This window comes from Prionailurus viverrinus, chromosome C2 (assembly GCF_022837055.1).
Source record: "Prionailurus viverrinus isolate Anna chromosome C2, UM_Priviv_1.0, whole genome shotgun sequence".
NCBI lineage: Eukaryota > Metazoa > Chordata > Mammalia > Carnivora > Felidae > Prionailurus > Prionailurus viverrinus.
Window position 1 is genome coordinate 71,692,256 of NC_062569.1, and position 26,953 is coordinate 71,719,208.

At 38.7% G+C, this 26,953-nt stretch overlaps 1 protein-coding gene across 2 annotated transcripts in view; it reads right to left on the reverse strand.

Annotated features, from left to right (window-relative positions):
- Nucleotides 1–26,953, reverse strand: part of GNB4 (G protein subunit beta 4) — a 69,396-nt gene that overhangs the window by 28,403 nt on the left and 14,040 nt on the right. For both annotated transcript variants that reach the window (XR_007155543.1, XM_047874488.1), the window contains exons 2-5: nt 13,921–14,018; nt 4,091–4,129; nt 3,287–3,393; nt 272–335 (exon numbers count right to left, since the gene is read on the reverse strand). Coding sequence is in view for 1 of the 2 variants with exons in the window: in XM_047874488.1 (XP_047730444.1) it covers nt 272–335; nt 3,287–3,393; nt 4,091–4,129; nt 13,921–13,977 (267 nt within the window). In the remaining variant the exon portion in view is untranslated. The remainder of the gene's footprint in view (nt 1–271; nt 336–3,286; nt 3,394–4,090; nt 4,130–13,920; nt 14,019–26,953) is intronic.

Genomic DNA, 26,953 nt, shown 5'->3' on the forward strand with positions numbered 1-26,953 from the left:
AACTGATGCACATTCTTTTCTAATATTCAAATACAAAATATGAGACTCAAGTAAAACACACTGAACAATATTCCTGCGGTTGTCCTTGGGAACATAAAAGGGCTTAATATTAAAAACAAACACTAAGCCCAAAGAGAGGAACTAGATTAAAATAGAGAAAATAAATTTATCTTTGAAGGAAATTAAAGTCTGAAGTAACAAATAAAGGAAAAAACTGTTGGACACCAAGCCAAATAAAAGGTTATTTAATCACTCTTTTAAGAAATCCTACCTTATTTGTTGTATAGCTATCCCAAATAATTAATTTTCCATCTTGAGAAGCACTGACGAGTAACCTATAGGAACAAACACAAAAATAATTTGACACTTAGAAGAAAAAAAGTTTAGTCATGCACTGCATTAATGTATAACACTTCAGAAAAGAAAAATACAATTTTTCTAGTTAAAAACTTGATACCAGAAAATATCATGTCAAATTTATTCTGCATGCCAAAGTTTTCAATAAATACAATTGAGTAAAATTTAAACATTTTAAAAATGTCTCTGGTTACGATTAAACTTTTTTTTTTTAATGATTCAACTTTTTTATTGCAACATTCTAGTTCCTATTCAAGATTCTGAAGATATTAGCTTACTGATTATTTACAGACTTTAAAGACAACAGAGTAGATATAAGCCTAACAACCATATTTCACTTCATATAAAAATCTCAACTAAGAGCCTGTGAATGCAACGCAGAATTACAGGTGTGGTGCAGGATATGCCACCCGCCCTTGAGGTCTCTAGCATCTAGCAGAGAAGATACTTACACATGTTCACAATAAATTAAGTGCAAATTGTCAGAGGGGTGGTATATAATCAACGCCACAGAAAAACAGAAGAGGGCCAAATAAGTGCTGGTTGAGTTAATCAAGTAGTCTTGCTAAAAATGCACGATGAAAAATGGAATTCTGAGAGCTAAAGGCAGAGAAAAGTCTATATTCTGTGAGGAGGCTATGTTCAATGACAAAAGGTAGAAAAATACAGTGTTTCAAGAACTGTGAATTTTCCAGTTGCAGAGAGTGTGTGAGAAATGGGTATAACAGGTGAGAAAAGCAGACTGGGCTTCAACTGCAGAAGGCTTTGTTTGCTGGCTAAATAAGAACTCTAAGTAACTATTAGTTATTGAACTTCTTGTTTTCCTTTGGAAATTTTTCACTATGGTATAAAATTTAAAAGATACAAAAAAAAAAAAAAATCCAGTGACAAAAAGTCACCTTCCTATCCCTGTCACCAACCCACCCAGATCCCTCCTTCCCCACAGGTATATAACATTAGCAGGACTTTATGTAGCAACTGCAGCAAATCCTTTATGAAAGGGAAGATCTAACTTTAGGATGCAAGACAGAACCAGAAATAGATTCTGTAAAAATCAATTGGCATCTGGAGCACCTGGGTGGCTCAGAAGGTTAAGCATCCAACTCTTGATTTCAGCTCTGGTCATGATCTCATGGTTTGTGACATTGAGCCCTGCATCAGGCTCTGCACTGACAGCAGGGAACCTGCTTGGGATTCATTCTCATTTTTCTCTCTAAATAAACTTAAAAAAAAAAAAAATCAATTGGCATCATCAGCATGGTGGTGAGAAGAACTATTAAGTGATGAACTGATAAAGACAGGTTCCTTGATGTTTTTCTATGAAGAGTAATAGTCTTGAGAAATTCTGAGGAAAGTAATTTATTCAAGTAATTATTTCAAGTGATTATATTTTGAGTGAAAAGTTCGCTGCAGCAATGGGCAGACTTTTTTTTTTATCTTAAACTTCTTTAAGATAAACAGTAAAACATTCGGCCTAACTTTATGCCACCTGTCCATTATTTATTTTTCCCCCTCCTAGGAGGCACTTTTTTTTTTTTTTTTTTTTTGTAGAGAGAGTGACAGAGTGACAGAGACACAACACAGAGAATCTTAAGCAGGCTCCACACTCAGCACAGAGCCCAGAGCCTGATGTGCGGCTTGATCTCACGACTCTGAGATCACGACCTGGGCTGGAATTGAGAGGCGACTGTTTAACCAACTGAGTCATCCAGTCACCCCATAGGAGGCACATTTCTATAATACTGTACCCAGGGGCGCCTGGGTGGCTCAGTCAGTTGGGTGTCTGACTTCAGCTTGGGTCATGATCTCACAGTCCGTGGGTTCGAGCCCCACATCGGGCTCTGTGCTGGCAGCTCAGATCCTGGAGCCTGCTTCGGATTCTGTGTCTCCCTCTCTCTCTGCCCCTCCCCTGCTCATGTTCTGTCTCTGTCTCAAAAATAAAAACATTAAAAAAATAATAATAAATATAATACTGTACCCAAGTATCCCATTTACACTGAGATATGCCAAGAAACAGGAAGACACCTGAAGTAGGCACAACCTTTTTAGTTTCTCCTGGGAAAGCATAAATGTGCAGCTTCTATTAAAAAATAATTTCTTGGGGCACCTGGGTGGCTCAGTTAGCTAAGCGCCTAACTCTTGATTTCAGCTCAGGTCATGATCCCATGGTTTGTGAGATCCAGCCCTGCATCAGGCTCACACTAACAGCATGGAGCCTGCTTGGGATTCACTCTCTCCCTCTCCCTCTGCCCCTCCTCTGCTCACGCACGCGCTCTCAAAATAAGTAAACTTAAGGAAATAATTTTTTAGTTGGGATTTTCCCAACGAGATTAATCAAAGAAACAAGTCAACCACTATGGCAGCAGGCCGATCTGCAATTGTAGTTACTCTGTAAGCCTATGACCAACCATCCAATGCAAACCAGACAGCAGCCATGTATGTGTGCACACATACACATGCACTTGCATACTGGGGTAGGGAAACAGAAGATGTATGAGTGTACTTATATTATGTAATTCCATCTTTTGTGATTTTTAGGTAGTAATTATAGCAATATACAGTAACTTGTACATAGCAATAATATTCAAATATTGCCTATTAACTGAAATTAAGATCAATATACAATGAAGCTGCCTTTGGCACATTAAGAAAAACAGTAATAATAATACACTGCAAAGAAAAGAAATCCTAACCATTTTACATGGATCATCTGATAAAGGAGATTTTTCAGAGGGAAACTTATTTTCCCTATTAAAGGCTTCAAAACATTTAAAGTGGCAATGAATGATTTTTAGTAAAAGCCAAATGTTCATATTTGAAGCATTTTCTATAAACACCTCATAACATTACTTGTTTTAAAACAAAGAAAATGCAAATGAGGAATCTTAATGAAAATAATTCCAATAGTTGGATGATGCCAGGTACAAACCTTGAATCGTATCCCCAATGCATCGCATAGATTTTAGCTAGGTGACCCCTCAGCGTACGTCTCGTTCGCATCTGTATTCGACCCACGGAATCCATATTTGATGTGATCTTTAGAAAGCACCAAGAATGTTATTCTCTACCTTAGATATAGCTCAGAAAATAAGGTAGAAACAATAGGCATAAGACATAAAACAAACTGATAGCAACTGAAGGTAGTTTAAATAATTCCAGAGTCATTATAGATATAGGATCAGTAAATTGAAGAAAAAGTATGATTTGAAATTATCCTATTGGCACACCTTCCAGTGAGAATATCTACTACAGACTATCAACTTTTAAAAAGAATAGACATACCTCCCAACTTTAGTAAAAAAAAAAAAAGCAACAAGTAAAAATCAAATGATCAAATGAAACATGTATAATTTTAACGGTCTATGGAAAGCAAGCTTTAGCATACATTTCCTTAATAAAAATTATCAGTATTAGTTAAGCTAATGAAACCTTCCTAAGAGTTTATGTAAAAAAAAAAAAGTTAATCAGGGCATATCAAAACGAGTCAGAAGCTAACCTAAAAAATACATATGAATCTACATGTTTTTATACTATTTATTTTTCCACAGTCTTCTATTTTAACGAGTAAGCTTTAAATAGCATATATACAGCATCTGACAAATTACAAAGTGTTTTTAAATAGAGATCTCATTTTTTTCAATTAAATACTCATAAATACCATCTACATGTCATTTGTATCAGTGTTAAGCTATTTCATGTGAATTACTAAAACGAAGAAAAAAAATAACTTTACCTGAATAAGTGTTGCATCATTACATGCTTTCCTGGCATCCTGAAAGATGATTATAATACATTTAAACATAGAAATCTCTGAATAGGATTTAAAATGCTATTTTTCATTGAAAATGTAGACTTACAAATATACCTTTTACTGTACCACATAATCTTTACTTAAAATTCAGTGGTCAGTACATTCACAATGTTGTGCAACTGCCACCATCAATTCCAGAACATTTATCATTAAAACAAACAAAAAAACCCTGTGCTTCCCAATTCCCTCATCCCTTGATAATCACTAGTTTACTTTCTATCTCTATGGACTGCCTATTCTGGACATTTCGTATAAATGGAATCCTAGAATATGACCTTTTGTCTGGCTTCTTTCACTTAATGTAGGTTTTCAGAGTACCTCCATATTGTGGTGCATCAGTACTTCATTTCTTTTTATGGCTGAGTAATATTCCACTGTATGGATTTATCCCACTGTTTATCCATTAACTGATGGACATTTACGTTTCCGTTTTTTGGTTTTTAATGAATAACGATACTGTGGACATTCACATACAAGTTGTGTGTACACGTTTTCAATTCTTCTGGGTATATACCTAGGAATGGCAGGTGATATGCTAACTCTAATTTTTTAATCAAATGTCAAATTGTTTTTATCACAGCAGCTGTACCATTTTACATTCCAACCAGGAATGTATTAGGAGCTTTCCAATTTCTTCACATCCTCACCAATACTGTTCTCTTTATTATTATAGACATTTTCATGGTTGTGAAGTAGTAGTATCTTACTATAGTTTTTATTTGCATTTCCCTAATGATTAGTAATGGTGAGCATCTGCACATATGCTCATTGGCCATTTGTAGATCTTTGGAGAAATGTCTATTCAAATCCTTTGCCCATTTTTTTTTTAATTTTTTTAATGTTTATTTATTATTGAAAGACAGAGTCAGAGCGTGAGCAGGGGAGGGGCAGAGAGAGAGGGAGACACAGAATATGAAGCAGGCTCTAGGCTCCGAGCTGTCAGCACAGAGCCCAACACGGGGCTCAAACCCACAAACCGCGAGATCATGACCTGAGCTGAAGTCAGACGTTTAACTGACTGAGCCACCCAGGCGTCCCCCCTTTGCCCATTTTTCAATTATGTTATTGTTGAGTTGTAGGAGTTCTTTATATACATTCTGGGTACTAGACCTTTATCAGATATAGGATTTGCAACTATTCTACAGAATATAGTATTCTATACTATAAATTATTCTCACATTCTGTAGACTGTCTTTTCATTTTCTTCATTACTGTCCTTACATACAAGTTTTTCATTTTGATGAAGTCTGATTTATCGATTTCTTCCGTTGCTTAGGCTTTCAGTGTCATATTCAACTGCTGCCAGGGGCACCTGGGTGGCTCAGTTGGTTAAACGTCTGACTTTGGCTCAGGTCATGACCTCACGGTTTGTGAGTTCAAGCCCTGCATCAGGCTCTGTGCTGACAGCTCAAAGCCTGGAGCCTGCTTCAGATTCTGTGTCTCCCTCTCTGCCCCTCCTCCACTCATGCACGCTCGCTGTCTCAAAATAAATAACAAAAACATTAAAATTTAAACTATTGCCTAATCCAAGGTCACAAAGATTAACAGCTATACTTAGTTCTAAGAATTTTATACTTTTAGCGTTTATATTTAGGTACCATTTTCAGTTAATTTTTGTAAATGGTTTGAGGTAGGAGTCCAAATTCATTCTACTGCATGTGGATACCCAGTTGTTCCAGCACCATCTGTTGGAAAGACTATTCTTTCTCTCAAATGGCCTTGTTATCCTCGTTGAAAATCAATCGGCCCTAGATAAATGGGTTCATTTAAGGACTCTCAATTCTATTCCATTGCGCAAATATACTTTTGGTTTATGATTAAAAGATTTTAAATTGTATCCCCATGAGTAAAAATGAACTAGGTTGGTTTAATAAGCCCATAGTATCCTGAGTTATATTTATTACTAAGCTTCAGCAAAAAGGTTCAGGGTTCCCTTTTGGTTTGTTCTGGCATTTAGAAGTTGAGGTGATGGGAAGGATATTTATAGCATAACCCAGGTCATTTCAGAAGTATTTTTTAATGTCTACAACACATCTTTAAAATGCTTAGTATCTATATACAGCATACTTGTAATTAGGAATAAAATATTTTAGCTCCAATATGAAGATAGGATACATCAAGAAAATAATTTATGTTAATAAGGAACAGCTGATACTGAGTCACATCTATATTTTTATATTAATAGCAAGGCCCTTCTATGTAAGCAGATGTTTATGCTTAAGCATTATATGATAGCATTTCAAAATGACCTTAAATCTGAAGGAAATTATCAAAAAGAAGATGGTGAAACAGGAATCAATATGACAAAATAACATTTACTAAGCAACAAAATGTTTTCAAAGGAGTTTCCCAACAAATTTAGAGGATTCATATACATGGGAAAATAAGAAGCACAATTCTTCCTACTAGACTTGAAACTGTTTTTTCCTCTCAAAAATTAGGGTAGTATCCTCTTTCAACTGCTTTTCCCTACTGAGCTTAGTCGACTCCTGTGCAAAGAGGCAGCACATGGTACTTGCTGAATAAATGCCCCAAATGGACAACTTGTTCTAGTCAGCCAAGGGGAAAATGCCTGCCTCTGCTTGCAGCAAAGACCAGATGGAACACAGGATCCTTTTAGTTGCCCTTTCAACCTATTTATAATACTTAGAATATCTCTATGTAAGGATGTTCTTAAGCAGTTACACAAACACGATTTGATTCTCTCATTCGTAGTCAAATTGTGGGCTGAGAAACTTCATTTGGCAAGGAATAATTTAGTCCATTTTCCGACAATGAAAAGAATTTCCAGAAAGGATAGTGATGGCCTGAGCCATGTTCCAAAAATGGTAGAGTCCAAGACTATATTCTAAAAACAGGGTTCTCTGATTTTAAGCTTTATGAAAATCCTTGCTTAGGTTGTCTTTCTTAATTCAGTCATTCAGTAAAAAAAAAAAAATCCATTGAACATTGTGTCAGGTACTATTCTGGGCACCACAGTTACAGCAGCAGACAAAACAAAAATCCTGGCCCTCCTACAGGGCTTGTAATATTAACAGCACAATTAAACTGCACATTAAAATTACTAAATAGTGCAAATCAGTAGAAATCAAAATGTTGGAATATAAGCATACTACAAATAACAGTTACTTGCCAATCACGCAAAGACTCTATTCACATTCAGAGAACTTACTCTTATGAACACTTATCCATTATAAAACTGAATATAAAATTATTCCAAATAAAGGCTGAAATTCATATTGTCTACCATAATACAAGACATCTTTGTACAAGAGAAAAGAGATATATTTCCCACTCCAAGTAACAAAGGAAAAATCTGTTTTTCTGTTTTTTAATCGTTTTTTAATTTAAAATAAATCATATTGCATAAAATTGCATACATTTCTATTGTGTCATGTGTTTATACCATACTTAAATATACTGTTAGCTAATATTTCTAGAAGTGAGGGGGAAAGCAAGAGGGAAGGTCTTTAAATATAACATGTCATGATTTTGTCACTTTACATACATGTGGTTACTTGAAATCACAGGAGATGATTCAGTGAGCACCTGCACCCATGCAATTGTGTTTGGGAGGCTGGTGAGATATAAAGGGGATTAAGGCACAGAATTCTCCAACCAAGTACAAGTAGCAGAGGCAAATGTGCACAAGGAGCTATATAAAACAAGGCCAGCTGTGATCAGCCCTATAACACAAGTCCAAAGTGCTACAGGAGTAAGGCCTTCCCATTTATTAGTAAGTTCTTTCCAGGTCATTCCATTTAATCGTCTCCACCAACCTTTGCTTTACAGCAAAGCTACCAAGCATCAAAGAAGTTAAACTTGCTCAAGGCCACAGAATAATTAAAATGTGAACCCACGCACTTTCTACCACACCATGAGGCCTTCCAATAAATGGGAGAATAAATCCAACTGGAGGACTCTGGTGAGTCTTTTCAGATGATGGGGACTCAATGAACTGGAGCCATAGGAGCAAAACTGGAGCAAAGATAGCATAATTCTAGGCAAAGGAAACAACTTGTAAAAGAGCGATAAACTGGGAAAGAGCAATGCACGTTCAGAAACTGGCCACCAGAAATATATGGCTACGACACAGGATGTAGAGCAGGATGTTGGTACAGACTGCAGAGCTGGGAGGCAGTGCAGCAGTGGTGTTGGGGCACAGGCTCTGGCACCAAAATATACCTGAACTGAATCCTGAATCTGGACTTCAAAAAATCTGGACGAGCAGTTATGTTACCTTGGCAAATTATTTAATCTCACTGAGGATCAGTTTCCTCAGCTGTAAAACAAAGCAACACCATCTACCTCACAGGTTGCTATGAGGATTAAGTGAGATCAACATGTGACCGTGTGCCTGGCCAATCATTCCAGACGAGGACACCACAAGAAAATTACAGGTCACTACCTCTGATGAACACAGATGTAAAACCTCAATAAAATATTAGCAAACCAAATTCAACAATACATTAAAGCAATCACACACCATAATCAAGTCGGACTTATATCAGGGATGCAAGGATGGCTCAACATCCACAAATCAATGTGACATAGTACATTAACAAAATGAAAGATAAAAACTGTATGATCATCTCAGTAGATGAAGAAAAGGCATTTGACAAAATGCAGCATCCATTTATGATAAAAACCCTCAACAAAGGTGGGTATAAAAGAAATGTACCTCAACATAATAAAGGTCATAAAGGACAAGCTGATAACATCATACTCAACAATGAAAAGCTGAAAGCTTTTCCTCTAACATCAGGAACAAGACAAGGATGCCCACACTTCCCACTTTAATGTTACTGGAAGTCCTTGCCGGAGCAATTAGGCAAGAAAAAGGAAATAAAAGCATCCAAATTGGAAAGGAAGAAATAAAGCTGTCACTATCTGCAGATGATATGATATTATATATAGGAAACCCTAAAGACTTTACTAATAAACCATTAGAAATAAATTCAGTAAAGCTGCAAGACATACAAAACATACAAGAATCTATTGTGTTCCTATACACATATAATTAACTGTCAGAAAGATATCAAGGGAACAATCCCACTTACAACTGCATCAAAAGGAATAAAATACCTAGGGATAAATTTAACCAAGGAGGTGAAAGACCTGTGTATTGAAAATAGAAAAAATGAAATAAACTAAAGACACAAATCAATGGAAAGCCATTCTATTCTAGTGGATTGAAGGAATATTGTTAAAATGCCCATACTACTCAAAACAAGCTATAGATGCAATGTAATCCCTATCAAAATTCCACAAAATACATTTTCCACAAAAATACAAATAATCCTAAAATCTGTATGGCTATTTAGGGTCTTTTGTGGTTTCAAAGAAAATTTGAGACAAAAGAACAAAACTGGAGGCATCATGCTCTCTGATTTCAAATTACGTTACAAAGCCACAGTAACCAAACAGTATGGTATTGGCATAAAAATGAACATATGAATCAAAAGAACAGAGAAACCAGGAATATACCCATGCATATGTGGTCAATTTATGACAACAGGGGAAAGATGGTCTCTTCAATAGTGTTGGAAAAACTGGAGAGCCACAAGCAGAAGAATGAAACTGTACCACTATCTTACACCATACACAAAAATAAATTCAAGACGGGTTAAACACTTGAATACCTGAAACCATAAAATCCCTAGAAGAAAACATAGGTGGTAAGCTCCTTGACATCTGTCTTGGTGATGATTTTTTGGATTGGACACCCAAAGCAATGACAACAAAAGCAAAAATAAACAAGTGGGTCTATATCAAACCAAAAAGCTTCTGCACAGCAAAGGAAACCATCAATAAAATGAAAAAGCAACCTACTGGAAGGGAGAGAATATTTGTAAATCCTGTATCTGATAAGGGGTTAAGATCCAAAACAAAGAACTTGGACAACTCAAAAGCAAAACAATCCAATTTAAAAAAATGGAAAAATATACCATGCCCATGGATTGAAAGAATACTGTTAAAATGCCCATACTACCCAAAGCGATCTACAGATTCAATGCAATCCCCAGGCAAACACTAATAGCATTTTTCACAGAACCAGAACAAATTATCCTAAAATCCGTATGGAACCACAAAAGACCCTGAATAGCCAAAGCTGAATAGCCAATCTGAGAAAGAACAAAGCTGGAGGTATCACAATTCCAGATTTCAAACCATACTACTAAGTCACAGTAATCAAAACAGTATGGTACTGACACAACAATAGACACACAGATCAACAGAACAGGACAGAGCCCTGAAATATATGTATGTTTATATGGCCAATTAGTCTATGACAAAGGATGCAATGGGGGGGGGGGGGGGGTGATGACAGTCCTTAAATAAATGGAGTTAGGAAAACTGGACATTTACATGCAAAAGAATGAAACTGGACCACTTTACACCACAAACAAAAATAAACTCAAAATGGAGTAAAGACCTAAACATGAGACCTGAAACCATAAAACATAAAACACCTTAAAAAAAAAAAAAAAAGAATAACCAGGGGTGCCTGGGTGGTTCAGTTGGTTAAGCACTCAACTTTGGCTCAGGTCATGGTCTTGTGGTGAGTCTGAGCCCCATGTTTGGCTGTGTGCTGAAAGCTCAGAGCCTAGGGCCTGCTTCAGATTCTGTGTCTCCCTGTCTCTTCCCCTCCCCGCCTCGTGCTCTGTGTCTGTCTGTCTGTCTGTCTGTCTGTCTCTCTCTCTCTCTCTCTCTCTAACAACAAAAAACCTTAGCAACATATTTTTGAATAGGTCTCCTCAGGCAAGGGAAACAAAAGCAAAATAAACTATTGTAACTACACTAAAATAAAAAGCTTTTGCACAGTAAAAGAAACCATCAACAAAACAGTAAGGCAACCTACTAAATAAGAGAAGATATTTGCAAATGATCTGTCCCATAAGGGGTTAATGTCCAAACTATATAAAGAATTGATGTAACTCAACACCAAAAAAACACAATCTGATCAAAAAATGGGCAGAGATTCACTACAACGTGGATGGAACTGGAGGGTATTATGCTAAGTAAAATAAGAGAAATACAAATATTATATGTTTTCACTCATATGTGGAATTTGAGAAACTTAACAGAAGACCATGGGGAATGGGAAGGGGAAAAAATAGCTTCAAACAGCGAGGGAGGCAAACTATAAGAGACTCTTAAACACAGAGAACAAACTGAAGGTAATGGGGGATGAACAGAGAAGAGGGGAAAATGGGTTATGGACATTGAGGAGGGCACTTGTTGGTACGAGCACTGGGTATTGTATGTAAGCGATGAATCATGGGAATCTACTCCCGGAAGCCAAGAGCACACTGTATACTATACACGGATGTTAGCCAACTTGACAATAAATGATTAAAAAAAAAAAAAAAGGCAGCTGACCTGGATAGACATTTTTCCAGAGAAGACCTACAAGATGGCCAAAAGACACACAAAAAGGTGCTCAACATAACTAATCATCATGGAAATGCAAATCAAAACCCCCATGAAATATTGCCTCACACCTGTTAGAATGGCAAGTATCAAAAAGACAAGAAATAACAAGCGTTGGCAAGGATATGGAAAAAAGGGAACCCTTGTGCACAGCTGATGGGAATGTGAATTGGTGCAGCCACTATGGAAAACAATAGGGAGGTTCCTCAACAAAATTAAAAATAAAATTACCATATGATCCAGCAATTCAACTTCTGGTATTTATCAGAACAAAAATACTAACTCAAAAAGATATATGCACACCCATATTCGTTGCAGCACTATTTACATAGCTAGGACATGGAAACACCCTAAGTGTCCATCAATAAAAGAGTAAATAAAGAAAATGTACATATGCACAGGAATAGTATTCCGCCATAAAAAAAAAAAATCTTGGGCGCCTGGGGCGCTCAATCAGTGAAGCATCCGACTCTTGGTCTCAGGGTCAGGAGTTCAAGCCCTGTGTTGGGCTCTGCACTGGGACTGAAGCTTACTTAAAACAGAGAGCGAGAGCGAGCGCGAGCGAGCGCGAGCGAGAGCGAGAGAGATCTTGCCATTTCCAACAACATGAGTAGACCCTGTCGGCATTATGCTAAGTGAAACAAGTCAGACAAAAAACAAATACCATATGATCTCCCTTACATTTAATAAAAATTTAAAAATTTTTTTTTTTTTTTCCAACGTTTATTTATTTTTGGGACAGAGAGAGACAGAGCATGAATGGGGAGGGGCAGAGAGAGAGGGAGACACAGAATCGGAAACAGGCTCCAGGCTCCGAGCCATCAGCCCAGAGCCTGATGCGGGGCTCGAACTCACGGACCGCGAGATCGTGACCTGGCTGAAGTCGGACGCTCAACCGACTGCGCCACCCAGGCGCCCCTAAAAAAATTTTTAAAAAGCCAAGTTCATATACAGAGAATAGAATTTTTTAAATGACATAGTTGGTCATGTGACTATGTGCTTAGCCAAGGAGTCAGTCCTGTTCAGCATGTGGAGCAAGTGATACCAAGAAGAGATCACTGAGAATTCATTCTGGTGTTGGCAACATCATCTAATTTACAGATTATTCTATGAAGCCTTCGTTCATCATCACAGGCAAAATACATCCCTTCTTTGTTTGGACAGCTTTATTCAAACATCTACACTATCAAACTCAGAGTTCTTATTCACATCCAAATTCACTTCCTTGAATTCCTGGCAGTAACATTTGGTTATAATTTCAATCCAATCAGAAACAATGTTTTCTTTGCGCATGTTCTTCAGCCACCCCTGTTTTTCCTGCTCCTTTCCTCTCTTCTCTTGTTAATATCCTTCTATAGATCCTGTGCCTGTTCCTTTCTTCTTACTCTTCACTTTCAAACCAGAAGACTTCTTCTGAAACAGCCATCGCAAAAGGTTCAGAGCAGGGGCAGCAGGGTGGAGGGGAGCAGTCAGCAGTGTTCCAAGTTATTAGGGATTCTCCTCACTTCGGGCTGAAGTTCTTCATTTGTATCTGTTTCAGCCTTTGCTTTCCCTGCAAAAAGTAGGCAGCGCCAGGCTACAGCTCAGTCTCTTTCCTCCACCCTGCTCACTAAGAGGCTTCCTAAACATGAAGGAATATAGACACACCATCGTTTATCTCTGCTCCTTGATACTCCTCTGTCCAGGAAACATCTGTTTCCACTGTTCCCAAGAGGATTACTGGTGTTGTTGCTGAGGAGTGCTCCCCACTTTGCAGAAACCCTTTCTCTGGAGGCTTCTCACAGATGGATCACTCCGTTTGACTCTTGGTGTGAAATCCTAAGTGTCTTTTAATTTTGTTTTAAGATGGAACTTTATTAAGATCTTTGCTGTTTTGAGTTGATTTCCAAGAGTGAAAGATGACAGACACACGTCTTTATTATGCCACTAATAATTTTTAATGTTTTTCTGTAATGTTTTAGAGTTTCCTATTTTTCTAGTGTATTACAATTGCAATGTGATAATACCTGCCTCATCGTATTGCATAAAAAATTAAACTACAATTCCAGGTATGTAACTAAGAAGAGAATGATGTTTGCCTTTCAGCAGGAATTCCATATATAATATTAACTTCTTAGGGACACAGAGGCCATAGGTCCACAGAGATATTTTTCAAGAATAATTTTTACAGAATACTTCAGAGGTAGGATAAAAACAAATTGACCATTTCAAGCCTTATAGATTGAATATATGTAGACTGATGAAATAATGAACAAATTTTATTCATTGCTGGTACTGAATAAAAGTGTTAAAATTTCAAAACGAGAAACTGTTCTTACCTGGATCTGATTCCGAAGTTGTTCAGCTTCCTGCCTCAACTGTTCCAGTTCACTCATCCTTTAACTTGTTTACCTCAGAAATTAAGAAGTGAAAGCAACTGTCAAAACAAAACAAAAACAGTGACAGAGACTGATTTAGTTGTCCATTTACATATTAATCTACTTTCAGGGGTGCCTGGGTGGCTCAGTTGGTTAAGCTCAGACTCTTGATTTCAGCTCAGGTCATGATCTCAGGGGTTCCTGGGATAGAACTGTTAGCACAGAGCCTCTTGGGATTCTCTCTCCCTTTCTCTCTGCCCCTCCCCTGCTAGAGCATGCACACTCTCTCCCAAAATAAATAACTTAAAAAAAAAAAAAAGGTAATTATAAAAATAAAAATAAAAAGACTAAATTACAGATCATTAGTACTAGAATACAGACCAGTAAGAAGTACTTTACAATATGTCAGAGGGCACCAATAGTTATCCCCACATACATGTCTAATCAGCACCTCAAAGTTCATACTTCAAAGCTGAACCCCACTCTACCCCCAGGTCTTCCCTGTCTCCGTAAATGAAAGTTCAGTCCTTCCAACTGTTTCAGCCAAAAACCTGGGAGCCATCCTTAACTTCTGTTTCTTTCACACCCTATATGTAATCCATCAGCAAAGCATGCCAGTTCTTCCTTCAGAAAAGAATATTTAGGATCTGACCAACTCTGATTACCTCCACCTTGACTACCTCAGTCTAAGCCACCACCATCTAACTTGGTCTCCTTTCTACTGTGGATGACCACTTCCCAATCTATTCTAAATACAGCAATCAAGTGATCTTTTTTTTTTTTTTTTACATTTATTTATTTTTGAGAGACAGAGACAGAGCACAAGTGGGGGAGGGGCAGAGATAGGAGACACAGAATCCAAAGCACGCTCCAGGTTCCGAGCTGTCACCACAGAGCCAGATGAGAGGCTCGAACTCACGAACCATGAGATCATGACCTGAGCCGAAGTCAGACGCTTAACTGACTGAGCCACCCAGGTGCCCCCCAAGTGATCCTTTAAAACACAAGTCTCCCGGGGTGCCTGGGTGGCTCAGCAGGTTAAGCATCCGACTTCGGCTCAGGTTATAATCTCATGGTTTGTGAGTTCAAGCCCCACATCAGGCTCTGAGAGTGCAGAGCCTGCCTGGGATCCTCTTCTCTCTGCCCCTCCCCCATTCTCTCTCAAAACAAACTTTTTAAAAAAATCAAAATAAACTTAAAAAAAAAAAAAACAACCCACAAGTCTCTCTTCTGCTTTAAGCCTTACAATGGTTTTCCATTCCCATTCTGAGGAAAACCTAACTCTCTACCTTAACCTACAAAGCTCTACACAACCTCTCACACACATCTCTCTGACCTTATCAATCACACCATCCCCTCACTCTGCTCCAGCCACTCTGAAGATTTCTTGACGTCCTTTGAACACACTAACTAGGATCTGGCCTCAGTGTTTTTTGCTTTTTGTTTAAGTTTGTTTTTGAGGTAGGGGGGTGGAGGGCAGAGAGAGAGGGAGACAGACTATCCAAAGCAGGCTCTGCACTGTAAGGAAAGAGCCTGATGTGGGGCTCCAACTCATGAACCATGAGACCAGGATCTGAGCCAACGTCGGACACTTAACCAACTGAGCCACCCAGGGGCCCCAGCCTCAGTGTCTTTATATTTGCTCTTTCCTGGGTCTGAAATGCTCTTATTCCTGGTATTTTCATTGCTTGCTCTTGGATTTTTGTTCAAACGTTACCCCCTCAGAGGGATCTTTACTGACAGCACATATGTACGTGCCTTATCCTATAACATCACTTAACGCTGCCACCCAGCATGTATTTGCTTATTTGTCGTCCATTTCCTCGTGGTAGAATGAAAGCTCCTTTGAGGCAGGAACCTTGTTCGCTTTATTTTTTTCTCTACATCCCTAGCACGCAAGACACTCCTCCAGTAAATTAACTTGAAATAGAAAAATTTTCCTTTATTTATTAAGCTAAGTATTTAGGATGAATCACAGAACCACAAGGCAAGAATATTACTACCTCAGCACAAAACTAGAAGCTGAAAACTGATAGTATTCTTTCTCTACCTGTCCTGTTTTTCTCTTCATATTTTTGTTTTTCTTCTTTCTACAAAATAACTTTTTTCTGCTTCTCCAAGCGCAAGACCCAGTTTGTGTTTCCTCAGGTCAAAATTAGAGCCCCAAAAGACTATCCCAACCCCAAACTCCCATAAGAGAGACTCTGATTCCCATAAGAGAAAATTTGTTTCTGGTGTCTACCCTTCATTCACTTCAACTGTAGTATATCTGTTTATTTTTCAGGGTTAATTTTAAGTTTATTTTGTCAAACTAACAAAGTAATCTATTGGGATTGACTGGAATGGCATTAAACTGTAAATACATTTGAGAAGAGCTGACATCCTTCTAATATTCCATTTCCAATTTACTTTTGTAATATACTTCTCCATTATCTAAATTTTCAGCAAATTTGGGTAACTTTCTTTGTAAGTCTTAACCATTTCATGACAAAGTCCTACTGTTTAATAATTTAGTATGTTCCTCAGAGACTACCAGACTGACTGGATTACAGCCAATCTGGAATATCATTCTGCCTAACTGAAGGTAAGTAGCATTCACAAGTTCTTTAAATTCACAACCTTAACTGCCCATGCTGGATCATACCAAAGATATCGCTGGCCCCCAAATCCTAAAAACTCTGGTTCTGATGCTTCTTCATTTCCTGAGTTCCAGAAACTCCTAAGCAAGTAAAATTGGTGTAAATCTTGCTTACTGAGTTGCTAATGTACTCAAAAGGAGTACCAAGGAGCTCTAACAGATCTCATTAGTTACAGGGTATTCAAAGCCACTTTTTACCCACTCACTACTGCCTTTCCACCCAAAGCCACCCACACACAAATGACCCTTTACAGAAGAGCTTATCTCCAACTGTAAACACAAAGAGTTAGGGGGCCCCAGAAAAAGACCAACAGACATAGCTTTCTTAAAAAGTCATTTGAGGGGCGCCTGGGTGGCGCAGTCGGTTAAGCGTCTGACTTCAGCCAGGTCACGATCTCGCGGTCCGTGAGTTCGAGCCCCGCGTCGGGCTCTGGGCTGATGGCTCAGAGCCTGGAGCCTGTTTCCGATTCTGTGTCTCCCTCTCTCTCTGCCCCTCCCCCGTTCATGCTCTGTCTCTCTCTGTCCCAAAAATAAATAAACGTTGAAAAAAAAAATTTTTTTTAAAGTCATTTGAGGCCCCCACACATCTCAGGAAAGAATGTGAGAACAGCCACTATCAGGCCAGGTGACCCGACCCACATTCTAGAGTTAACTTTGCAAGATCTACACCCCTTTGAGCATTCAGATATCAGTCCAACTGGAGCCAGAGAAATGACAGAGGCAGAGGTCAGCACTACCATTCCTTGTGACTTTGACCTGGACCTAGTTACCTTAAGATGACATTTGCCCCAACTCCATGCTGTATTTCCCACTGCCTAAACCCCTTCATGAATATGTACTCACCCTCAGCTTAAAATGTCCTCAATTTTGTCAGTCAGGGAGACACTGCTTTGGGGAAGAAACAAACAAAGGTATTCTCCTTTACTTATGACAAGTAAAACCCTTCCTTTTCCTGTTCTTTGGTTGTGTGTTTTGGCTCAACATTCATCAAGAGGCAAATCCAGTTTCAGGTAACAAGGCTAGTAGCATGTGGCAAGGGCTACTCAGAACAGACTATGGTATGTACCAAATGAATGAGATTTTCTAGCCTGGGTGTCCAAAAGGATGGAGGTACCATGAACAGGAATGACAAAAAGCAGTTCCCTCATCACCACCACTCTGTGGATGGGTTACTTTTGGGAGAGGCCATGGTCCCTGGACATCCCTACACATTTCTCCTGGGTGAGCCAAAATGTAAGGCCCTAGTCACTTTCAATTGGGCCATTTCTCAGGGATGTATTCGGGGCGAGCAACCTTGAGGGATGACACAATGTCTCCTCAACCCCAAGACACAGCAGGCTTGCTTCCACCTAACTGTAAAATCAGTCAATTCTGCAAGCTCAGTGTTTCTGGGCTGTGACACAAACCCCACTGTATGTGTGGCATCCATCTAGCCCCACCTGTGTTAACCTCATAGAAACTGAAGACATGGGGAAATTAACACAAACCAACACCAGGATATGCTACTTGCTGTGCTGTGAGTAAGGTGGTCCTTGGTCTCTGACCAAGGAGTCTCTGTGGTCAGCTAGCATCCATGAAACAGGAATAGGCTAACTGACCGTCCTGCAAGTACTTAAAATCCCAGACACTTTCAAGTCCTTGACTCCTCGAAGGAGAAGTTCATAAGAGAGATAAGGAGTCCAGTGTGAAACACAGTGAGTTTGTGGTACCTCTTGAGATATATTGACATATAATATAATGTAGTTACTGTAGAAGTTTTAAAGAATGTGATTTCTACATTGCAATATGATTACCAAGGAGTTAACTACCCTATCACACAATTACCATCTTTTCTTTGTAAAGACAACATGTGAGATCGAGACTCTTAGCAACTTTGAAGTATATGACACAGTGCAGTTGACTGTAGTCACTAGGCTGTGCATTAGACCCCCAGAGCTTATTCATCTGCTACTTGCAAACTGCATTTTCCTCCTTATACGGATTAGGTTCCAGATCCAGCACTTGATCAACAATCTTGCCAGCACCCTTGTTTCCCCACCCTTTTATTCTGTCATACTCAACAGACAAAAATCACAACCTTCATAAACCCAACTACCTACTTTCTTTCAGCCAGTACTGAAGTGACCAAACATTGATCGAAAAAGTCAAACGGCATATTAGTGACACTACAAATTCATTTTACCCATCTCAAATGGGCCCTCAAAACCACCCAACAGCCTATGCAGCTTTTTATCACTTCCACTCTTACTATCAACTATTTCAGTTCCTTTGAACTCTTTAAGCTTTTGACCTTTCATACCCCCTCTTGCAGATGACTGCCTTCTACATCACAGAGAAAGCAGAAGCCATCAGACATGAACTCTTTCCATTTTCTACTACTAAATATATAAAACCACACAAACATAACTGACTCATCACATTCTCTTTCCCCTCTCTTAAGACAGAGCAAGTGAGGGGCGCCTGGGTGACGCAGTCGGTTAAGCGTCCGACTTCAGCCAGGTCACGATCTCGCGGTCCGGGAGTTCGAGCCCCGCGTCGGGCTCTGGGCTGATGGCTCAGAGCCTGGAGCCTGTTTCCGATTCTGTGTCTCCCTCTCTCTCTGCCCCTCCCCCATTCATGCTCTGTCTCTCTCTGTCCCAAAAATAAATAAACGTTGAAAAAAAAAAAATTTTATAAAAAAAAAAAAAAAAAAGACAGAGCAAGTGACTTTTCGGTCATTTGGTCCAATTCTTCCACCTATGATTTAAATCCTATCTATCATCTTTTCAGTAATGTTACACTTCTGATGATCTCTTCTAGAATATTCATGCTCTCATTTTTCCTCCTTTTTTTAGTCTTGTAGGATGATTTTCAAACACAGAAAAAGGTAAAGATATTAGTTATAATGGACACCCATAATACCCACCACGTGATTTACAAGTTGCTAATGTTGTTGTATTTACTTTACCTTATTTTTGCTGAAGTTATTACAAACATCAAGACGTTTCACTCTGAAATACGTCAGCATATATCTCCAAAAATATTAGGACATTTTTCTACTTAACCATAATAACTAATCAATCTACCAAAATTAATAGTAATTAATTAGGAGCTAATACCTAGTCCATTTTCAAATCTCCCCGATTATTCCACCACTATCTTACCTCTGATTTATTCAAAACAGGATCCAACTAAGGACTATGTAGTACATTTGGCTACGTCTCAAGTCTCTCCCATCTAAAAGTATCCACCACCTGCTTTCTTTTTTTCCCCTAGAATACTGACTTACTGGAGAGAATGAGCCACTGTCCTATACAGTGACTCACATTCTGTTTACTTCCTTATGTTATTGTTGAACTTGTTTCTCTATCTTCTATCCTGCCAATCGACTGGAAGTTAGAGCTACATGCTAGATGATACTCAAGTTCAATGTGTCTGGCAGGAATACTTCCAGGTAACACTGCAGACTTCATATTATATCAGAATGAACTTAATAAAAGCTAAGATTAGTCAGTATATTTAGGTGTTAACAGCTTAGCTTATTGTAAGGTTGTAATTCCTCACTTTTACCTAGCAAACCACCACCTGTGGGTAACCTTCCACTTTCAATTGCATCCTTTCTATCAGGGTTAAACATGCCCAAGTCTCTCCCTTAAAAAAAAAAAGGGGGGGGGGGAGGGAGGAGAGAAAGACCAAACACCTTGATTGACATTTCACTATCACTCATACTCCTCTTCCTGTCCTTCATTAAGAACTCTCAAAGAGAGCTGCCTATACATAACCCCATTTCTTCACAGGAAATATAAATTCTCCAGCCTCACCACTCATGCCCAGCCAACTTCAGGTAAGATTAAGCAGTCATCATGGAAAAGGCAGGGGCATTTATAAGGCAAGGGACTGTGTTGGAAAGGTTTCTAAGAGGCAAAATCAGAGTCCTTGTGATGTTTGTACCAAATGAAAGCTAGCAGAATATGCCACCCCAAATATGGCCTAAGGATGTGGCATAGGATTATTCTCAGAAACAGCAAACTAAGGAGAAACTGAAAACAAAAGAGAAGTCACCCCTCTGAAATGGAAATGTACATTTATAAAGAAAATTTCCATTTGTAAGGGTGTCTCCCTCTCCTACTAGGAAGAAAAAGAGGACTCTATCACCAGAAAATCTTAACCAACGGAGAACACACCAGCTTAAATCTGCACAACAAATCTTACCCTTGTTTACCCTTGCTTTTCCTGATAACCTCCAGGATTCGGCCCCTCCCCATCCACTCCCACCGGTACTCTTGGTACACTTTCTTTGGTCGTTAGCTGAAGATGGTATTTAAGCTGGTGCCTTGGGCTATCTAAGGGAGTTTTTCCCTGGGAATCTCCCTCTTTACCAGAGAAATACGTGTTCACAAACTTGTTTTTCTCATTTATCTTTTACCGCAGGGGGTCTCGGTCAAGAACTCAGAAGGGTAAAGGGAAAATTATTCTTCCTCCCCTACAGAGAAGACCATAAATTTTTTCTGGATGCCTAAAAAGAAATGTTCAAGCTGCCTTCCCCCCTCTTCCACATCTGCTGCTAAAAGGAGGAACTAATTTTTCACTTTTTATTTTTTTAACATTTTTATTTATTTTTGAGAGACAGAGACAGAGACAGTGCGAGCGGGGGAGGGGCAGAGAGAAAGGGAGAGACCGAATCGGAAGCAGGCTCCAGGCTCTGAGCTGTCAGCACTGAGCCCGATGCAGGCTTGAACCCACCACCTGAGCCGAAGTGGGACGCCTAACCACTGAGCCACCCAGGTGCCCCATAATTTTTCACTCTTTAAAGCCAACTTATTAGTTCTGTCACTAAGGAGAAAGGATTATTTTGATTACACAAGCTTTCTGTTGATCTTTTCTTCTCACAGGACAATTGCTGGATTCCTGAGAATACCAATAAAGAGAAGATCTAACATAAACTAGATTATAAACTACTTCCATACAAGCCTAGAGGCTGACTGGGGTTAAAAATGAATCAATAAGACACCCCCAAATCCTACTACATTATGTTTTGAAAGGCTAAAGGACAACCTAAGTGGTCGGTCTGTGTATTGATTACGGCTGTAAAAGTTCTGAATTCTTGAGAACAATACTGTTGCATCAGGTACAATTTAGTAAGTAGCTCCCTCAAACTATAGATCTAAAGCCAAGTAAGTCTTCAAGGGCACATATTTGACTATAACAACAGAGTCATCCAACCACTTGCTGGCTCTCCTGCAGTTACTTTACAGCCACAGTTAATAAGAAATCAAGGAAATGGCAAAATATTTTTTTTTAATTGTGAATTCAACCTGAGGGTTGGGGGAAGGGGATATGAAAAGTAATGGCAGAGGAAAGAAAACCAGTAAAATAAAACAGTCACACACAACTAAAGAAATTCTCCATTGGGATGGCCAGGCCAACTGCCACATAAACTAACTCCAAATCTTCCTTAAAGTTTAAAATAATCAAGAATCCAACCTGAGAAGTAAACCAAAACATACTCTTTCACTGATCAGACCTTACATGAATTAATGACCAAAAAATGGAAGTGATTATAGACAGAAAGTAAGGTTTTCATCTACGCTGGTCATGTGCCTAACAGAAAACCGAGTAGGACTTCTGAGGACTCAGATGTAGTGAACAGCCCCAAAGCTGAAGGCAGAGACAACAATTATGCTACATTTTCTTTTTGGAGATAGAGTAGGGGAGAGGTGGAGAGAGAGAGACAGACGGACTCCGCAGTGTCACCACGGAGCCAGAGCCCGATGTGGGGCTCAGACTCACGAACTGAACTGTCAGATCACGATGTGAGCCAAAGTCTGATGCGTAACCGACTAAGCCACCCAGGCGCCTCTATGCTGTTTTTTAAAGCTTCTAACATATGAAAGCAGAATCAACCTCAAGGCTTACTGAATAGCCCAACGGTCTGTGGCACACCACCACTACCCACAACACAACTTTACACAATAATTCTTACAATGATCCATGCATATAAGAAGGCTAAGAAGAGGAGAAAAGGTCAGCTAGAAGGGTTAGCATCTTCTGTTGTGTAAGGACAGTGTATTCATGATGAGAAGAGTTTCTCTTCTACGGAGGAGGGGGAACCAAGCCACAGATAGGGAAAAGATAATTAGAAGCTAAAATTAAGATAAAGGATTAGCGTCTAGAGTTTAAAGGCAATTCTCCAAACTAAGAAAAAAAGATCAATGATCCAATTGAAAAATGTACAAAGATACGAATCAGCAAATCACAATAGGAAAAACTGTGGAAGCCAATATACAAATGAAAAGATATTCAACCTCAGTAATCAGGGCAATGCATATAAAAAACTATTTCATATCTATCAGATTGATAAAATTTTATCTCAACCCAGAATTGGCAAGGTTGGGGGAAAATGCTAACTCCATTCAGGTGGGAAAACTCTAGGGAAGCAATTTGGCCAATATCTAGCAAAGGTGATGTCTATCTTTCAATCTGACCATTCCATTTCTGAGGGCACCTGGCTAGCTCAGTTGGTAGAATATGCCACTCCTGATCTGGAGTGGTGAGTTCGAGCCCCACACTGGGTATGGAGTTTACTTAAAGGAAAAAGAAAAAAAGATTTAATTCCATTTCTGGGTATAGAAGCCCTAAAAGAAACTCAAGTACATGTGCTCATGTTGCTCAAGAGTTGGGTTCATACAGTACTACCTGTAATAGCAATAAACTAAAACACGAATGCCAACCAACAGGAGAATGGATAATTATAGTGTTTTCATGTTGAATTCTATTGCAATGAAAACAAATGAACTACAGTTGTATACAATATAGATTAATCTGAACAATATCATGTGGGTAGGGGGAAGCAAGTTCCAGAAGACACATGCCAGCATTATACTTTTTATAAAACTCAAAAACAACTAAAACTAAGAAATACATTGTTTAGGAATGCATACATATGTAATAAAAGTTTTTCAAGGTAATGATAAAACAGTACAAGGGAGAAGCACCCAAGTACAGCAGTTACAAGTGATTGTTAATTTTTGAATTCCTGATTTGGGTATTTGCTTTACAGGTATTTATGTTTATCAATAAGCAACCAAATTTAAATATATAAAAGTAAGTCACACATGGATCCACAATAAATATTTTATAGTTAATCGAACTCTTGCACTAATTAAACAAGGAGGCTATTAGACTGAGGTGGTTCTAATACAGTAGAATACTATGTAAGCAATCCAAAACTAAGCCTGTAATTTTCTCAAGGTTACGAAGTCAAAACCTAAGGACAACCAATCGCAGCCAACTAGGCCTTCCAAAGAGGGAAACCACAGAAGCTAATCAACTATTCAAATAGTTTTGTTTTGCTTCCAGCTCTATAAAAATCTTGCCCTACCACTGCCCAAACTAAATCGATTTTTGCTTTAAAACAGTCTTAAAATATTTAATATGCCTCAGTTTATCTTTTACCATACCCCAAGTCCAATGGCAACCATAGTATAAGTGGAAGGACATAAAGACAAAAAGAGGGGCACGTGGCTGGCTCAGTCATAAAAGTGTGCGACTCTTCATCAGGGTCATGAGTTTGAGCCCCATATGGGGCATAGAGCTTACCTAATTTTTTTTTTTTTTTTTAAGCCAAAGATAAACTGAGGCTCAGACAGGTTAAATAACTTGCTTATTAAGATTAGAGGCACAGTTGGGAACTGAATCCAAGTATGAAACCCAGGATCTCAACTACCCTACCACACTGCCTCTTTTCAAAGGGCATCTCATTAGACTTCTCTGCTGAATATGACTGATGACACTCCCTTTTTATGCACTTTACTACTACGGCTTTCATCACCCCAACTTCCTAGATCCTCCTTATACTTCACTCACTATTCTTTTTCTGTCTTTTTGTGGACTCCTTCCACCCCCATTCACCATCTTCAATACTTTGGTTTCCCAGGGTCTATCTTTAGCCAACTGGTCAAGAAATTTCCCTCCTGGGAGGAAGGAAAGATAGAGGAATATGAGATAATCTATGAGCCAACTACATTCCTTTACAAAACAAACAACACCACACACACACACACACACACACACACACACCAAGAACAAAACACACAAACAAAAAACATCAGAAGGGTAGAATGTAATTCTCAATTTCACCAATGGGGATTTTTTTACGCTAGGTCACACTGGAGCTATTCATTACAATCTCTGAAGTAGTACTGAAAATGCAGACTAAAGCAATTTTAAACTAATAATTCAATCGAAATTAGTTTAATATAAGCACAGTGTCTTTCAGTTACCATAACTTCTTGACCAAGTTCTTTTCAACATGAACAACGGATTCATTTAACACAATTGAAATTATTCTATAGTGAAAGCATTGTATGTTAAGAAAGCAGCATATTGGTTATCTTTTTAAAAGTTCAGCTGTGCCAGTTACACATACTCAAAAAATACTAATGAGTCACTGTATCCAAGCCAATTTATTAAATGAATCGAAAAAAAAAAATACAGTTGTATAATTCAAACAACCTTCCCTCTCCACTTCTTAAAATGTCCACAGAAGTTTTACTAAAGCAAGGCATTATGTAGCCTGTACAATTATACTGCTACACTGGTGAACAACCATCTTCATCTCTATGAGACAAGGAAATATGAATATTTTTTAGCTACTAATATTTTTCATACTAAACGTGAAAGCTCATAAGGCATGAAAGAATATTTTAAATTGTACTTAAATTTAAGCATAAAACTACTTTTGCTTACCATGTCTATTCGTCAGAAAAATTCAAGGCTGCTATTATAATTCTCTAATGTTCTACTTTTCTCTTTGTAGTCTTTATAATTCCTATACTTTGTAAAGCTAAAAAACAACTACAACAACAAAACCCAACCCTAAACCCATAATCAATTAGGTAAGGTATTCAAAGCTTTTATGATCATTCTTAACATGGAATTTAAAAACACACTTGCAGGGCACCTGGGTGGCTTAGTTGGGTAAGCAGACCACTCTTGATTTGGCTCAGGTCATGATCTTGTGGTTCATGAGTTCAAGCCCTGCTTCAACCTCTGCCTTGACAGTGCGGAGCCCGTTTGGGATTCTGTCTCTCCCTCTCTCTGCCCCTCGCTCTCTCAAAAAACAACAACAAAACATACTTGCCTATCCACCCCAAGTATTCCAAATACAGATGTTCCCATGTGGCTTTTACAAGAAGTTAGCCAAAAACCTGGAGCTGCATGGGGCAAATGGATGGATACAACAGAAAAACTGAAGTGAAAGCTAACGTTAGAGCTGCTGAAACTGTAGCACGGGCATCAAGGTTTTGTTTTGTTTTGTTTTGCTAGCAAATTTCTCATCGCAATTAAGTGCCCCCAAAGTAAAGAATTCCACCTCTTGAGAACTGAAGGTGGTCTGTTTTGTCTATGTTCCAGAAAATAAGATGCCACTCTTCAGTCTGTTTCCCTTCACCTAACGGTATGTTGTGCCACAGCTCATTCTTTCACCAAACGTTTACTGAATGCCTATCATGTACAATGAGTACACATGAGTAGGACAGTTCCCCAGTTCACAGTTAAGCAGGAAAAAGACATTTATGCGCATGCTTACATGGGTCCGTAACCCATTACCCTAAGCTGAAGCACCAGGTGTTTCAGATTTGGAAGTTTTCAGATTTTAAAAAGGTGTGTCCATATACTGCATAACATACCAATGGGACTCTGAGGCAGCACCTCATATAATCAAGGAGTATTTCTGCAACAAAACAAACACATTCATGGGGCACCTGGGTGGCTCTGATGGTTAAGTGTACAACTTCAGCTCAGGTCATGATCTCACGGTTTTTGAGTTTGAGCCCCATGTCTGGCTCTGCACTGACAGCTCAGAGCCAGGAGCCTGCTTCAGATTCTGTGTCTCCCTCTCCCTCTCTCTCTGCCCCATCCCGCCCATGCTCTGTCTCTCGCTCTCAAAAAATAAATAAAACATTTTTAAAAATTAAAAAAAAAATAAGCACACTCACAACTAGGGGGGAAAAACAGACTAGCAAGTTTCATGTTCAGGCCATGTTGTGGCACAAAATGAGTCCAAATCACATAAAATTTTGCCACTAAACAATTTATGAAAAAACAAAACAAAGAAACACTGCAGTTTTCAAAGCATTTTGGATCTCCAAATTATGGATAAGAGACTACTGACCTATAGTATATAAGGGGAAGATTACCTGGCACAAAGTTAGGACAACCCCAGAACTGAGGAGTTAGTAGGAGTTAGCCAACCAAGAGATGGCATTTATTGAGCACTATGTGCCATGCACTGTTCAAAACTCTTCATAGTAACTCATTTGAGCACTTCAAATTGACCTCAGTAGGTAGGGGTTAATATCATCCCCATCCTACAGA